General features: G+C 39.1%; 1 protein-coding gene across 1 annotated transcript in view; it reads right to left on the reverse strand.

Moving 5' to 3' along the window:
* Positions 1-16048, reverse strand: part of ryr2a (ryanodine receptor 2a (cardiac)) — a 190202-nt gene that overhangs the window by 33418 nt on the left and 140736 nt on the right. The window contains exons 91-95 of the mRNA XM_073490144.1: positions 12166-12246; positions 5059-5147; positions 3881-4009; positions 3370-3474; positions 2269-2350 (exon numbers count right to left, since the gene is read on the reverse strand). Coding sequence (XP_073346245.1) covers positions 2269-2350; positions 3370-3474; positions 3881-4009; positions 5059-5147; positions 12166-12246 — 486 coding nt within the window. The remainder of the gene's footprint in view (positions 1-2268; positions 2351-3369; positions 3475-3880; positions 4010-5058; positions 5148-12165; positions 12247-16048) is intronic.

Below are 16048 nucleotides of genomic sequence, written 5' to 3' on the forward strand. Positions count from 1 at the left end.
GGTTTTCTAAGTCCCAATTTATTTCTCTAAGTCGATTATTATCTTTTCTCTTCTTATTAGCTACAAATGATATTACGTGGCCTCTTGTAACTGCCTTCAGTGAAAATCTCTGCCAATCACAACATTATCAGACAAGTTTGGTATGCTGTTGAAAACCATTTGAAAGAGTGGGTTGTTGAAGTTGGGGCCATATACATTTACAAGTGTAATCGGAATAGAGTTTAAAGAGCCAGATACAATTAGAAACCTTCCTTCAGGGTCAGCGACAGTGGATGAATGGATAAAAGGGACATTTTTCCTGAACAATATTGCCACTCCTCTTGCTTTGGCACTAAAGTTAGTCTGGTACATCTGGTCTATCCAGTTGACCTTCAATTTGTTTTTAAATTTATGTTTGACATGGGTTTCTTGAAGAAATAGTATGTTTGCTGACAAAGATTTCAAATGTGAAAAAACTTTGGCACGTTTCATTATATGACCCAAACCTCTCACATTCCAGCTCACCATCTTATACCCCTCCCACTGTGCATTAGTTGATGGCGTCTTATGTGGTATCATAAAACACGTATAAAAGGTACAGGTTGCCAAGAAAAAAAAAAATAAGGAAAAGAACAAAAAATGTAGAAGAACTAACAGCCCCAGAATAACTGGGTAACTACCTCAAACGTAGTACCCTCCCTTAATAACAAGCTTAGGGTGACTAGGATACACAGAGAACTAAGGAGACCAGTTCTGGCCAAACATAGCTCCATATGACAGTATAACATTAAATGGCAACTTTAATTTTCAGCCCCAGAAATGATTCTTAATAAAAGATTAACAGATGCATGTTATGTTATTTCCGGGGCGCTGAAGCAAAATAGTTTCCCGACTTTAACACTTATTGTCCAACACTTTTTTTGTTTTTTTTTACTTTTTAAATTGTCGAACATATTATTACTGTACTTAGCCTCCACTCACAGGGAATGGAGTAGGATGTTGATCGTCGTACCAGTCCTGAGACACACAGGCGCAGTCTAATCCTGGCAAAGAGACTCACGGTGGGAAGCAAGGAAGCGGTCGGCGTTAGCTGGGTCGGAGAATATGCAGGAAGAGCCATCCACCGTCATCCTGAAGCGGGCGGGATGAAGAAAGCCTAGCGGATTTTAGCCGCCTTACATTTCTCCCGGACCCCGTCGAATTGCTTTCGTTGCCGCATAGTCTCTTGAGTTAGGTCTGGAAAAAAGAAGATCTTTTTGTTGTTGGACTGGATGGGATGGTTCTCGCTGGCCAGCCTTAGGATGAAGTCCCGGGATTGTGGATGGTGAAGCCTGGCAATGAATGGTCTCGGAGGCGCGCCGTTGGCTCCTTCCCTTATATAGCCGGTATTAGCTCAGCAATAAATTCAGTAGGTCTTCCTTTCTCAGCGCCCTCTGGGATACCGACGATTCTGATGTTTTGACGTCCGGACCTGGAGTCTAGGTCTTCCAACTTCGCTTTCATATATTTGTTGTCCGTCTTAAGGGTAATGCAGAATGACTCCAGTGCATCGATGCAACTATCGTGGTTATTGACACCAGATTCAAGCATCTGGAGACGCTCTTTGGTCTTGGTGACATTTGACTGGAGCTCTTGTATTTGGCTTGATAGACTGACAAATTTGTCCTCCAGGTTTTTATTCAGATTACCGATTGCGAAAAGCAGGTCAGATGGCGATGGCTCTTTCGACATTGAAAGCGTGCAGGCTGAATCCCCCGCTGTAGCATTAGCATCGTGGCTTCTAGCTAGTTCACCAGACTTTTCTTTGGTTGAACACAAGCCTGAAGTTGGGTCCTTTGGCGCAGTCTTCTTAGATGCAGGTTTAGGAGCCATGGCGTAAGGATTTAGGTCGGAAAGTGTGGGAAAAAATGTGTTTTAGTTTGGTTATTAGCGGAGCTATCTAAAAACACGTCTACTCCATAGCGTGTCTAGCCACGCCCCCATGTTGAAGTAAACATGTATGCAACGCTGTGGTCCTACCCTCTCACTGAAGTAACATAGTGCAGAAACAAGTGACAGAGACACCAATCACTCTGTTACAAGACACTGTACCAAAAATATAATGTTGCTCTAACCCTCCTTTTTTAATTTTAGATATATCCACAATTTGTAGAAATACACTTAGCAAACACAACTAAAGACTGATTAAGCAAAAGTCAATACACAGTGTAAATACTTTGATGACAACCATGTGTGGCTCTGCCAGTAAAATGATTTTTAATACAGGTGTACTCATGAAAACAAACCTACCCTCCAGCATAGACAGCAGCATGACCACCATATCTTTCTGCAGATCCATCAATTCCTTCAGTAACTCGATCTGACTGGAGTCCTGAGGTGAAAAAAGAAAGAAAGACAAAGTTGTGTTAAGAATTTCCCATCCATCTACATGTTGTTCAGCCATTTCAGAAAGAACTGATCAGAGAGGTTTTTGCATTGATAATTTTCATTTTAAACTATCATATTTGAAGGTATTAGGGGGCATTAATGTAAAACATTAAGAAAGAGAACAGGAGAACTTGTTCTAATATTTGTCTTTACCCACTTAATCATCAGTAATGTGGACACTGGAATGTTCGAAATATCCAAGGCTTGACTGAACTGAGCAATTACATTATCTTAGACCAGATTTCTTAAACGGGGGCGTTTGGAGAACATCGGGGTTGCTGGAAGCAATATTTTTGAAAGGGGGGGTGAGCTGTAAGTATGCCATCAAGTTTGATAATGTAGACTACATGGTAACAAAGACTGAACTGTAGGCTACGACGCAAGTCAAGAACATAACATCATCAGTGAGTGCACGTCATCAATACCTATAGCGTTAGGCAATGAGGTAATGCTGCATGCCAATTGGTTGGTTAGGAGATGTAGGTTGTAGCAGTAGTCACATTGTGAGATGATCATCCTAAATTTCTGACTGTGTGGAATTTTGTCCCAGCCTATCTTTGAACCTCTCTCCCAGTGCGATGTAGGATTACTTTTTTGGAGCCATATGCTCAGCAACAAACCTGCCAGTTTACGCCAATGGGACAAGACAAGACAGTGAATCGCTCCCATACCAAGGACGCTTTACTTCAGTGCCTCTGTGAGCTTTCCATACTGCCATCACGGGACTGGATGTCAAAGTATCAACTACACGGCCTACAATTGCACCAACACGAGGTTTATTGCTTCAGCTCAGGAAAATGGATGCCTCTTCCTTATTGTAACTGTGTTACGAGGGATAGTTCTGCTGTTGGTGAAGCAACTTAGTGTCCAGCATCCAGAGACACACGATAACGCTTCTCTAAAATAACCCCCCAAAAAGGTGGAGAACCACTGTCTATGACCCACACAGTGACTTTAACTTACCTGAGACAATTTCATTTGCATATGAGCGAAGACATGGAGAAAACCAACCACAGCGTCCCACAGTCGACTATGGGCCAAACTCTGCTGGTTGCCAGTACACGGACCCTACAATATCATAAGTAACAATAAGAATCCCATCACATCTTACAAAAAAAAAGATAGTACAGATGGTAGAATATCAATGTCATGTTGCTTTTCAAGCTGCCAATTACTCCACACAGACAGCTGTTTTCCTTTCATACCCAAAAGCAGACTATCATAGCTTATGCTAACACAAAACTTTTCTTATTATTATAACTGTGAGTGTAAACATTTCCTCTAACTCTGCCAAATCAATATTATCTCTGCCTTACTTCATTTAGGCATCTGAATAAATAACAGCTCACTGGAGTAAAAAGGATCTCTGCATCTTACGACTACTAATGGCTCTAAAACACCTTCAATTATTTAAGAACTTTTCATCAACTTTGAGAAGACTCTGAGAACTACATGTGTCAGTATCTTCTCATACCTGGATGTACTCGGTCAGTGTATTGAAAACCTGCTTGGCCACATTTATCGCCTTGGAAAAATTCCTCTGGCCCTGCTCGTCAATGACATCTTTACCAGAATAATACCAGTAGAAATCACTGATAGACTCCTGGAGGAGGCAGACGAGGGAAGGAAGGGGAAGAAAAGAAGACAAGAATAAGACTGATTAACTATGAGTAAATAAATTGAGGAAGCAGCTTTTAGCCATTTGTATTATTATTCTAAGTAGCAGTAGTAGCTGTAGTGACAGCAGCAGTAGAGGAATCAAAATACCACTTTGGACAGAAGGTATTGGCAAAGTGAAAAAAAAAATGGACAAATATTTCTGATGACAAAAAGGCAACTAATATTTGAAAAATCTGCATGTTATTTTCATGGTTTCAGCCATTTGTTGCCTCCGTTATTATAAGTTTCAATAGGTTACCATTTCACTCACTTGGGACATGATGCCAACTGACTTGATAGGAAGAGGTACATATCAGAAGCATTTATTAAGGACATTGTTACCATGTTAGGTAATGATTTTAGAGTGTTTGTTGTGTAAAAAAATACAATTCTACACATAAAATTATTCTCCCATAAAAGAAAATTCAGTCATCATCTACTCACCCCCATGCAGTTAGAAAGTTTGGTGAAGCTTCGTAGTACACAAAACATTTCTTGAGCTTCACAGCACAACAGCGTTGCAGCATTCTCCTAAATAACTGAGGTAGATAGGGACTTGTTTCAGGACGTAAAAAAAAAAAAAAAAAATGAACTTAACATAACAAAAAAACAACAACTATGAAATGGCTCCATACAGCTCATCCAGTGTCCAGAACCCGTCCTGTATCTCATCCAGAAGCCCTGATATCCCAACTGATTTTCAGACCAGGGTGTAAACAATCCATCAAATCTATTTGGGATATCTGGGGTTGCAGAGACTTGGATCGATATATAATACTCTAATGCTATTTTGCCGAGAAGATCCAGATGTTCCAATGATCCAATGTTTCGTGGACTATGGAACTTTACCTGATTTTCCATGAGCATGGGGGAAGGAGGAAGGATGACTGAATTTTCATTTCACATTTTCACATCAGAGAAGAGACTTGTTTAATTATAGTTTCAACTTAAGAAAATAAGTCAATTATGGACCAGTGAACAAAAGGAGCTGACCTGTACTCTGAGAAGGTAGTCGACAGTAGAGATAATGATGTTGACGGTCGTATTATTCCCTGTTTGTGTCCTCAAATAGTTCTGGAAATCTGAAAAAGGATATTGCAAAATATTGTAATTTTGTGCTTGTAAAATGTGTTCAAACAAATAACAGTAGTGGTAACATTTTTGTAAAATATTGGGTCATACTTCATATTGTAAGTAACTTATTTGAAATTTCTTTTAAATAACCCCCAATTACCACAATTATTACCTCCATTTTTAATTACCCCAACATGTTTGAATAATAAATAGCAGTTAATAAATAGCTCGTAATTTCTTTTAAACATTCCAGTTTTCCTAAATGTCTTTTTTTTTTAATAGTTAGCCACTATAAATTGCTTATTACTGACATTCAATCGAGAATCAAGTTACCAATTTCCCATTTTAAAAGTTTAGTTCCATAATTGCCTATTGAGGCCTAAAAGCCTTCTCACTCTAAGGCTGGATTGCACCAACAAGGTTTAACTTTAAAATCAGATTAAATCATGGTTTAAGTTTAAATTCTGTTGCACCAAACTTTAAACCTAGTTTAAAATTAAGACAGATTAAATTTAAACCTCTCTTTAAACGTCAGTTTAATTTTTACTCTAAACCGAGTTTAAATTTAATTCTGTTGCACCAGAACTTTAAACTCCAGTTTAAACTGTGATCGAGAATTAATTTTAGGCTGGATTGCACCAACAAGGTTTAATTTAATCTAAGATTAGCTCTAATCAGAGATTAGTAAAACTAGGTTTAAAATGAGTTAATCCAGGTTTAAAATTAAGCAGAGCTCTGTTGCACCATTTAAAATTAATCTAAGTTTAGTAAAACTCAGTTTAACTGAATTTAAACTTAGTTTAAACTGATTTAAATCAATAGGGATAATTGTGGATATCGAAATTAAAATTAATAATTAAATATGCAATTAAATATATAGGCTACATCATAAGCGTGCTGTCAGGACCCCGGATTTATATATAAAAAAGAGGGAGACTGTTTCAACGGGCGCTTTTCCGATTAAACGTTACATTGTTGCTAGCTAGCAAAAACGTTAGCCTAACGTCTCTTGTGACAGATCGGCTACCTTACAATGGCTCGGCAGAGAAGCTCAAACTTTTCCTCCTTTGAGAAAAACTTGCTGACCGAATTAATGGAGCAATATGGGCAAGTCATTGAAGACAAGAAAACGGACAACAGCACGGTGAAAAAGAAAGATACTGCTCGGCAGCAACTGGCTGACAGTTTTAATGGATCGACCGGCGTGAAAGAGAAAAGAGACGTCGCTCATCTTAAAGCTTGCTGGAAAAACTTAAAAACAAAAGCCAAAAAAGATGCGGCGACTGTCAGACGAGAGATGTTCGTCACAGGAGGAGGTCCTCCGCCAAAGAAAAATGATCCACTGGCGGAGAAAATCAATTCCCTCATCCCGCAGCAGATGGAGCCACTACAAAATCCGTACGACGACGACGGCATCTTGGACCAGCTCACTTCAGACTCACCCGGGGAAGATGGTTAGTAATCCAGTCACGCTTTACTGACCTCAGTCAATAATCAGTTATTATTTGGCCTATCCAATTAATTTGTTTTTTCGCCATATATTTTGGTTTATGTTTTGATAGAGATCGTTTTAACACTGCAGCCAGTGCAGCAAGAGGAGCATCTGCAAGACAGTGCTGCTTCCTCTTCTTTATGGTCATCATCGTCCTCATCTGATTTGAACAGCTGCAGGAGAAACAAGCGACCCTACGTGACACACCAGGAAATTTTGGTTTTAGAGAAGGAGAAGATTGAAATGGAAATCGAAAATGCCATATTACAGAAGGAAGTATTAAAGCTGCAGAAGGAAGTGTTGCTGCTGAAAAAAAAGAAGATGCTTACTGATAGTTTCACCCTTGATGCCACTTTTTTATCATAAAATGAGAATATTCTACAGTGATTTAACATGTAGCCTACCTCTATTGTAAAATGAATGGGAATTTAAAAATATATAGCTATCTGCACTGAAATATTTACAAATAAAATAATTTAAAAATAAACTTTCTATTTCTACTTTTCTTCAATGTGTATCTTCTCTGTGCTTCACAGTTTGAAAAAGACACTTGTTGACAGGTCAAGCTACTATTAGTTTATTGATATTGCTTAAAGCAGTATTCAACCAGATATAGTTGGCAGTAATTCAATTATTATGTGGAAATAGACTTTTCACCACAATGTCAGCAATTATTTACAAAAAGATTTATTAATATAATTATTCAGAAAAGTGGTTCTGTATTAGAGTTTGCCTCACAGCATTCCCACTTGGATTGGCATTGTGCTCCTGGTCATCCTCTCTGTCCTCTCTGTCCTCATGTAGGTCCTCATCGGCTTCAAAGTGTAGCTCATCTCCACGCCTCTTTCCAAAGTTGTAGAGAACTGCAACTGCGACAATGACGGTCAAGGTGGTGTCCAGCTTTGTGCGCAGTCCATCTTTAATGCAGGGAAACCTTCTTTTCCATGCTCCAAAGAGTCGTTCTATCACTCCTCTGGCTGCAATGTGACGGGAGTTGTACCTTCTCTCTGCTGGTGTTTGAGGGTTCAGAAGTGGAGTCATCAAGTATGAGCGGCATGGATAACCATTATCCCCAAGGAGATGGCCCTCATAAGCTGTTCAGCTCCAAAACTGTTTCCTTGGTAAACCGGTATCTCACCAAAAATTCCTCTTCATCATAAAATTCAAGAGGATTGAGCCTGTCTCTCAGTTTTCTCCGAGGAACTTCATTATTTTGCTCTATCCACCTCAAAAATGCAGCCATTGTTAAAGTTAAACCTTCCCAACTGTCAGTTTAAGGCTGGATTGCACCAACAAGGTTTAACTTTAAAATCAGATTAAATCATGGTTTAAGTTTAAATTCTGTTGCACCAAACTTTAAACCTAGTTTAAAATTAAGACAGATTAAATTTAAACCTCTCTTTAAACGTCAGTTTAATTTTTACTCTAAACCGAGTTTAAATTTAATTCTGTTGCACCAGAACTTTAAACTCCAGTTTAAACTGTGATCGAGAATTAATTTTAAACTGACAGAAGACTGGACCAACTGTCAAACATGGCAGTGACAGAAATGCAGCTGTACCACCGATGCTACAACTCCTGGTTGCCCTGAGGTTCTACGCTACTAGCTGTTTCCAGAGGGTGGATGGAGACCTGTTCGGTCTACACAATTCAACTGTTTGCCGTATTGTCAGCAGAGTGTCTCGGTCCATTGCATCACTGAAGAACCAGTACATCCGATTCTCTCCAACAGTGGAAACAGCTGCTGGTTTCTACAGGCGAGCTGGATTTCCAGGGGTGCTGGGTGCTATTGATTGCACACATATCCCGATACAGAATCCTGGTGGTGTGAATGGAGAGCTTTTCCGCAACCGTAAGGGATACTGCTCCATCAATGTTCAAGTGGTGTGTGATCAAAAATCTGAAATAACCAACATTGTAGCACGTTGGCCAGGATCAACTCATGACAGCAGGATCTTTGACAACAGTCAGCTTTGTGCCATCCTCGAGAACCAAGCTTATGAGGGCCATCTCCTTGGGGATAATGGTTATCCATGCCGCTCATACTTGATGACTCCACTTCTGAACCCTCAAACACCAGCAGAGAGAAGGTACAACTCCCGTCACATTGCAGCCAGAGGAGTGATAGAACGACTCTTTGGAGCATGGAAAAGAAGGTTTCCCTGCATTAAAGATGGACTGCGCACAAAGCTGGACACCACCTTGACCGTCATTGTCGCAGTTGCAGTTCTCTACAACTTTGGAAAGAGGCGTGGAGATGAGCTACACTTTGAAGCCGATGAGGACCTACATGAGGACAGAGAGGACAGAGAGGATGACCAGGAGCACAATGCCAATCCAAGTGGGAATGCTGTGAGGCAAACTCTAATACAGAACCACTTTTCTGAATAATTATATTAATAAATCTTTTTGTAAATAATTGCTGACATTGTGGTGAAAAGTCTATTTCCACATAATAATTGAATTACTGCCAACTATATCTGGTTGAATACTGCTTTAAGCAATATCAATAAACTAATAGTAGCTTGACCTGTCAACAAGTGTCTTTTTCAAACTGTGAAGCACAGAGAAGATACACATTGAAGAAAAGTAGAAATAGAAAGTTTATTTTTAAATTATTTTATTTGTAAATATTTCAGTGCAGATAGCTATATATTTTTAAATTCCCATTCATTTTACAATAGAGGTAGGCTACATGTTAAATCACTGTAGAATATTCTCATTTTATGATAAAAAAGTGGCATCAAGGGTGAAACTATCAGTAAGCATCTTCTTTTTTTTCAGCAGCAACACTTCCTTCTGCAGCTTTAATACTTCCTTCTGTAATATGGCATTTTCGATTTCCATTTCAATCTTCTCCTTCTCTAAAACCAAAATTTCCTGGTGTGTCACGTAGGGTCGCTTGTTTCTCCTGCAGCTGTTCAAATCAGATGAGGACGATGATGACCATAAAGAAGAGGAAGCAGCACTGTCTTGCAGATGCTCCTCTTGCTGCACTGGCTGCAGTGTTAAAACGATCTCTATCAAAACATAAACCAAAATATATGGCGAAAAAACAAATTAATTGGATAGGCCAAATAATAACTGATTATTGACTGAGGTCAGTAAAGCGTGACTGGATTACTAACCATCTTCCCCGGGTGAGTCTGAAGTGAGCTGGTCCAAGATGCCGTCGTCGTCGTACGGATTTTGTAGTGGCTCCATCTGCTGCGGGATGAGGGAATTGATTTTCTCCGCCAGTGAATCATTTTTCTTTGGCGGAGGACCTCCTCCTGTGACGAACATCTCTCGTCTGACAGTCGCCGCATCTTTTTTGGCTTTTGTTTTTAAGTTTTTCCAGCAAGCTTTAAGATGAGCGACGTCTCTTTTCTCTTTCACGCCGGTCGATCCATTAAAACTGTCAGCCAGTTGCTGCCGAGCAGTATCTTTCTTTTTCACCGTGCTGTTGTCCGTTTTCTTGTCTTCAATGACTTGCCCATATTGCTCCATTAATTCGGTCAGCAAGTTTTTCTCAAAGGAGGAAAAGTTTGAGCTTCTCTGCCGAGCCATTGTAAGGTAGCCGATCTGTCACAAGAGACGTTAGGCTAACGTTTTTGCTAGCTAGCAACAATGTAACGTTTAATCGGAAAAGCGCCCGTTGAAACAGTCTCCCTCTTTTTTATATATAAATCCGGGGTCCTGACAGCACGCTTATGATGTAGCCTATATATTTAATTGCATATTTAATTATTAATTTTAATTTCGATATCCACAATTATCCCTATTGATTTAAATCAGTTTAAACTAAGTTTAAATTCAGTTAAACTGAGTTTTACTAAACTTAGATTAATTTTAAATGGTGCAACAGAGCTCTGCTTAATTTTAAACCTGGATTAACTCATTTTAAACCTAGTTTTACTAATCTCTGATTAGAGCTAATCTTAGATTAAATTAAACCTTGTTGGTGCAATCCAGCCTAAATGTCACCTTTTTATAAAAAAAAAACCCAATACATTAAGAAATAAATAAATAAAAGGAAAAAAATGTGATATTCATTTAAGTGTGTGTATGTGTGTGTGTGTGTCAGTGAGAGAGAATGTAACAGAGAAAGAGATAGCACCCAATCGCTGATTGTTAAATTGGTAGGAATGTAAATGGTTCAAAAATGCACAGTACCTAATTGTATTGACCTGCAGAAGCTGGTCAGAAACTAGTTGTAACAACTCACCTCAATTTAGTGGCCTGTTGAGGGGAATTTGGACAGAAACTAGCTGGAAATTAAAATGGCATGATCAGCAGAAGTAAAGCAGGAACCAGTTGGAAGTTTCCTGGAAATGTATTTAAAAAATGACCAGCTATTTATTAACCACTTGGTGGAAAACAGCAGAATATGGATATTAAATAAAATTGAGGTGATTTTCAATTAATCTGAAGGTAATTATTGTGGTAACTTGGGGGTTATTTTGCAGAAATTTCAAATATGTTGCTTGGTAATTACCACCTACTTACCATAAATTTCTGGACCAGTAAAATGAAGTGTGACCAAATATTGCATGACATTTTATATTATGCCTCAGACACCAGGATAAAATCTGCACAGACGAAATCTTATTGGGTGCTCAGACCGAACACAAGGAGAATTTTTGCGCGTTTAAATTACATACAAAGTCAATGCAAAGTGGAATTTGCATATACTCACGAATACGCAAATACCACATATTTGTGAGTATATTGAACTCTCAGTGAAAAAAGACCTGGCAATGTCTGGAAAAGAGAGTCGGTTGTAGAGCCAAATCTTCAGGGGAAAAAGCCCTGACAGAGTCCCATCAGATTCTGCTCTGATCCAGATCTTTTTACAGACGAGAGGAGAGCTCAAAGATGACTTTATAAACATTTGGGATTAAAAAAAGTTTAGGATTTATCTTCACTCCTGTTTATCAACCTGAATGTAGCAGAGATCTGCAGAGGTGCCCCCCCTTGTCGGGTGTTTACATTCTGTAATGTTGACTGCTGAATGGAGCTGGAGCTGGAGAGGAAGTGTACTTTTTTATGAAAAGGAGAGGGAAAAAAGAAGATGGAGATCCCGAGTCGATGGTGAGTTGGCCTCCTGAATTCAACTGAGAGGCTGAACTGAATTTAACTACACACACAGACATACACACAAGGCATGGAGTATGCCATGATGCCTGCTAGCTTACAGCTAAAGTACAGTACAGTGTTTTGGCTGTTTGGTGCAAATACACACTTGTGCAAGTAACGTGAATAAAAATAAGTGACCCCACGATCAAACCCACATGAGTACCGCAAGAAAATTAATTAATTAAAATTAATTTTGCATTTGGTCTGAACACATCATTATGTTGTTTATAAAGGGCCCTTTAACGCATTAATCAGTGGATTAATAGAGACATGTAAAAACACAATTTCAATCTGCAATCGCATACTCTTTGTGAGGAAATACAGTTAAATAATTTCTAAAGCTCAACAAAGGTTGAGTTGGTAGCCAGCAGACATTCTCCTCAGATAAACCAGAGAACTTGCACACACACACACACCTGAGTTGTGTCCTTCACAGAGCAGCTGCAGGAAGCGGAAAAGGTCACAGGTGAACTCATCATCCTGCATGACCTTCTCACCTGGCCAGAGAGAAGAAACACACACCCACACACATACATGCACACACACACACGCACATACACAGACAGACACACATGCAGACACACATATGCACAAGCACATACACAGGTATGCACAAACATACACACAAGAACACGGGCATGTGCAAACATACACATGAATGCACACACACATTCATATATACAGACACACATACACATAAAGAAAGTCAGAGAACAGAGGAGACAAAAGCAGACAACATATAGGAGAGGGATAGACAGACAAGAAGATGGAGAGTGAAGCAGTATTAAAAAGAGATGGTGCTAATGTGAGAAAATCCCCAGTGTTTTCTTTCAATAAAAGATGAATGGTCATAAAACACCATTCTTACCTAACAAAAACACACACACACACACACACTCTTAGATGAGCAGTGGGCAGCCACAGCACTTGGTGGTGGAGTGATGTGGATTGGTTTTTAAACTGCAGCATTTTATAGTCAGGACTAGATTTAGACTCCTCATGTTTTCTCAAAGCTGCTTTGGTTTACAGTTTAACGTGCTGGTAGCTGCCTGTCATTGTAGCTTCTGCATAGATTAAAAAATACATTGAGGAAGTCGAGGACAGCTTCTCTGACTGTGTTAAAATGCTGCTTTGAACCGTGTGGAATGCAAAAGGAAAAGAGGGTCAGAGAACAGAAGATGAGACACTATACAATAACTTATACAATAACATTAACAGACACATTAACAGAATACATCCATAAAGTATGACCACAAACTGAACTGGGCTGAGGGAGAAAAATCTGTAGGTCTGAAACAAGACTGAAAGTGCATTTTTCTTTATCAATGCAGGTAATTTAGTGGCAGTGCGACATTTCCTTATCTATAGATCAGTCCCACCAGGATGTCAGAGGTTTAGTTTTACTTATGGCACAAAAAGACTGCATTTGTGCTGACTTTAGCTGATATCCATTTGTACAATGCCAAACAAAACTTGGTATGACTAATAAAAAAATATCAGGTTAAAATAGTTTAATCAATCATCAATACAAAATAACTGCTTGAAAGATTAGAAAACTGATGGAGCATTTATAGTGGAGACACAGGGATGCAGTGATTTGTATTGTTGCCTCAAGGCGCAAACATGCTGGTGTACCATGCTTTTCACCCAATGAGTGCTGGGATTTGCTCAACCCTATGATCCTGATCAGAATAAGGGGGCAGAGATAAACTGTCCTCGACCTCCACACAACATTCAAGAGGTATGTCAATCAAGAAAGCCCACAAGTACCCAAAGCCATCTTCATCTCAGGCAAATCTCATTCATTTCTGGTGGCTCAACTTCCTCAGTGACTTCACCAGAAAATGGGCTTCCCTTAAGTCTCAAGTGTCCTCCAAATGGTTGTGTTGTTTGGACTCAGGAGTTCCTGAAAATGTTCCTTCCATTGACAAACAATATCGCCATCAATGTCTGCAGTTCACCTGCTTTGCTTAAAACAGTCTGGGACTTCCTTAGTCATCTGATGGCTTTATGAGACCTTTTTGAGGTCCATCTCTTTGAACGCCCCACCCAAACTACTCCTACGTCTACAGCACAGAAGCTGCATTCCTTCTGGCTTCTGAACATCTGTCTATTGCTTCAGGCTCTTAGTTAATACATGCAGTTTTATTTTTGTAAAGGTGAGTTGTTGCACATTCCTGTAATCTCCAGTACATTCTGGTTTTGAATTAGGTTTCCATATGAAAATAGAGCATTATACCGCTTTTCCACCAAAAATAGTGGTTCTACACAGGTTTTTTTAAACACGGGTCAACCTGCTAAAAATCACCTATTGACCCCATTCCCACTTCCCAGGCAAGGCAGCCTGTCTGTGATATTTGTCTGAAGGATTACGTTGTACGTCACTGACGTCACGTTTCACGTCACGAATGCGCCGTAAATAGTTGTAACAGAGAATACAACAATAAACCCATTGTGAAAGAAGCGTCTGTAAAACGGCGGATCAATTATTTTGAGCGTCACAACCCCCGCAAAATGACTCGTTCACTATCAAAATTTGAGCCATTTGGTCCATTAACATTTGGAAAGTCTAGAAAAGCCGCACAATTAAATTATTTTATCCCCATTAAAGTTAGCCAGGCACTAAACTGGAAGTCAGCTGGCTCGATCAAGGTATTTTCATAGCCAGTTAGTCGAGCTTTTTTGACTTCAAAACACCACTGAGCAGCTTTCATAGGAATGAACGGGGATCCACTTCCAACACTGTGTCCAGTAATAAAACGTCCTTAATAGACTGCATCCAAAATTCCTTCTTTATTTAGGCGCCACCACTGGATGTTGATCATCACTTCACGCAGTGGAATTTAGCGTGTTCATCCGGGTCTTATGTTTAGATCAAAGCCCAGCCGGGGTGACAATAACCCATTTCTAGTGCAGAGTCAATTGACTCAGGTGTAAATACAGAGTTACACATTCCCATTGCACACAAAAGCTCAATCTTTAAGGGTTTAAGTAGGAATTTGACTGGTGGAAAAGGGGTATTAGGTAATTTGCAAGATTTTCAAGATTTGGGGCTCCGACCAGGACTCTGACTCTGGGTACGGCAAAGACACAGCGGATTCAAGTGAGGACAGAAGGGGCGTGAAGTGGAAGAGGAGCAAGAGGGAGGTCAGCCATCAGTAAGGCCTGAGCTATATGATTGGACTATTGCCTCTTGTGGCACAAAGTAACATTATGAGACAGAAAGGGCTGGGGCACCTTTTATAACCCCAACCCCAGTTCTACAGTTATTGATGATATGCCAATAAAACTCAGCATTGAATATTTTTGTACATACAATAATTTGTATTACATCATAGAAGTCACAATAACAGCATTTATGATGTGATCTTTGGAATTTTCTAATGTAGTGAATAACACTGTTTCTCTTACCAAAACAGATATCTAATGTTTTTAATGACACTCAATTTGTTTTCTAAAATTGTAAGAGTAAGTAAGTATTGTAAGTAAGCTGAAAATACTATTTATGATTGGCTAAAGGCACTTTCAGGCTTATTCCCAACACAGTGATACATCAGATGAGGGGAATACATTTTTCACAGTTTAAAAAAATAATGAGAGCATATTCACATTTCATTCTTAATATTTCAACTAAGTAAAATAAGTAACTAAATTTCTGTTTAATGTATAAAAATTGACAAGCTACAGATGTAGTGCACAGTGAATGTACATAAAATATCCTCTAGTCCATCAACACCTCTAAGGCTGAAACACTATGCACAGTATAATGCATGAATACAACGACAACTAAATCATGAATTTAAAAGTACAATACTGGGGTGAAAATAAGTCAAAACATAAAATCATTAAAAAAGGACATAACTCAAATGAATTTTTTTCATGTAAGCAAAACAGTCATGAAAGACAAGATCACTGACTACAGACGACAGCTCAGCCAGTGAACAGAGAAAAGAAGGGAGGAAGGAAGGGCAGAAGGATCAGAGATCACCCCCTCCTCTCACAGAGCAGCATGACCAACAACAGCCACTGCAATGCCCAAAGTGCAAAGAGGAGGTATAGACAAAACAGAATGGATGAAAAGGCAGAGATGAGAAACAAGCAAGGCTGCAACTACTGGCTAATAATGTTTTTTTTTTATTGTTCATTTTTTTCTCACTTGAATCTAAACATTAAAATAATCTCTAACGCAGAGCACATTAATAAAAATTAAACTGTCCTTAAAACTCTTAAAAACAATTGAAGTGTTCCTCTGTACTAATATTGTATTGTTCTAATCTTTTTGACTGTCTTGATGTAAAT

Source organism: Pagrus major, chromosome 20, assembly GCF_040436345.1.
Source record: "Pagrus major chromosome 20, Pma_NU_1.0".
In the NCBI taxonomy this organism is placed as follows: Eukaryota; Metazoa; Chordata; class Actinopteri; order Spariformes; family Sparidae; genus Pagrus; species Pagrus major.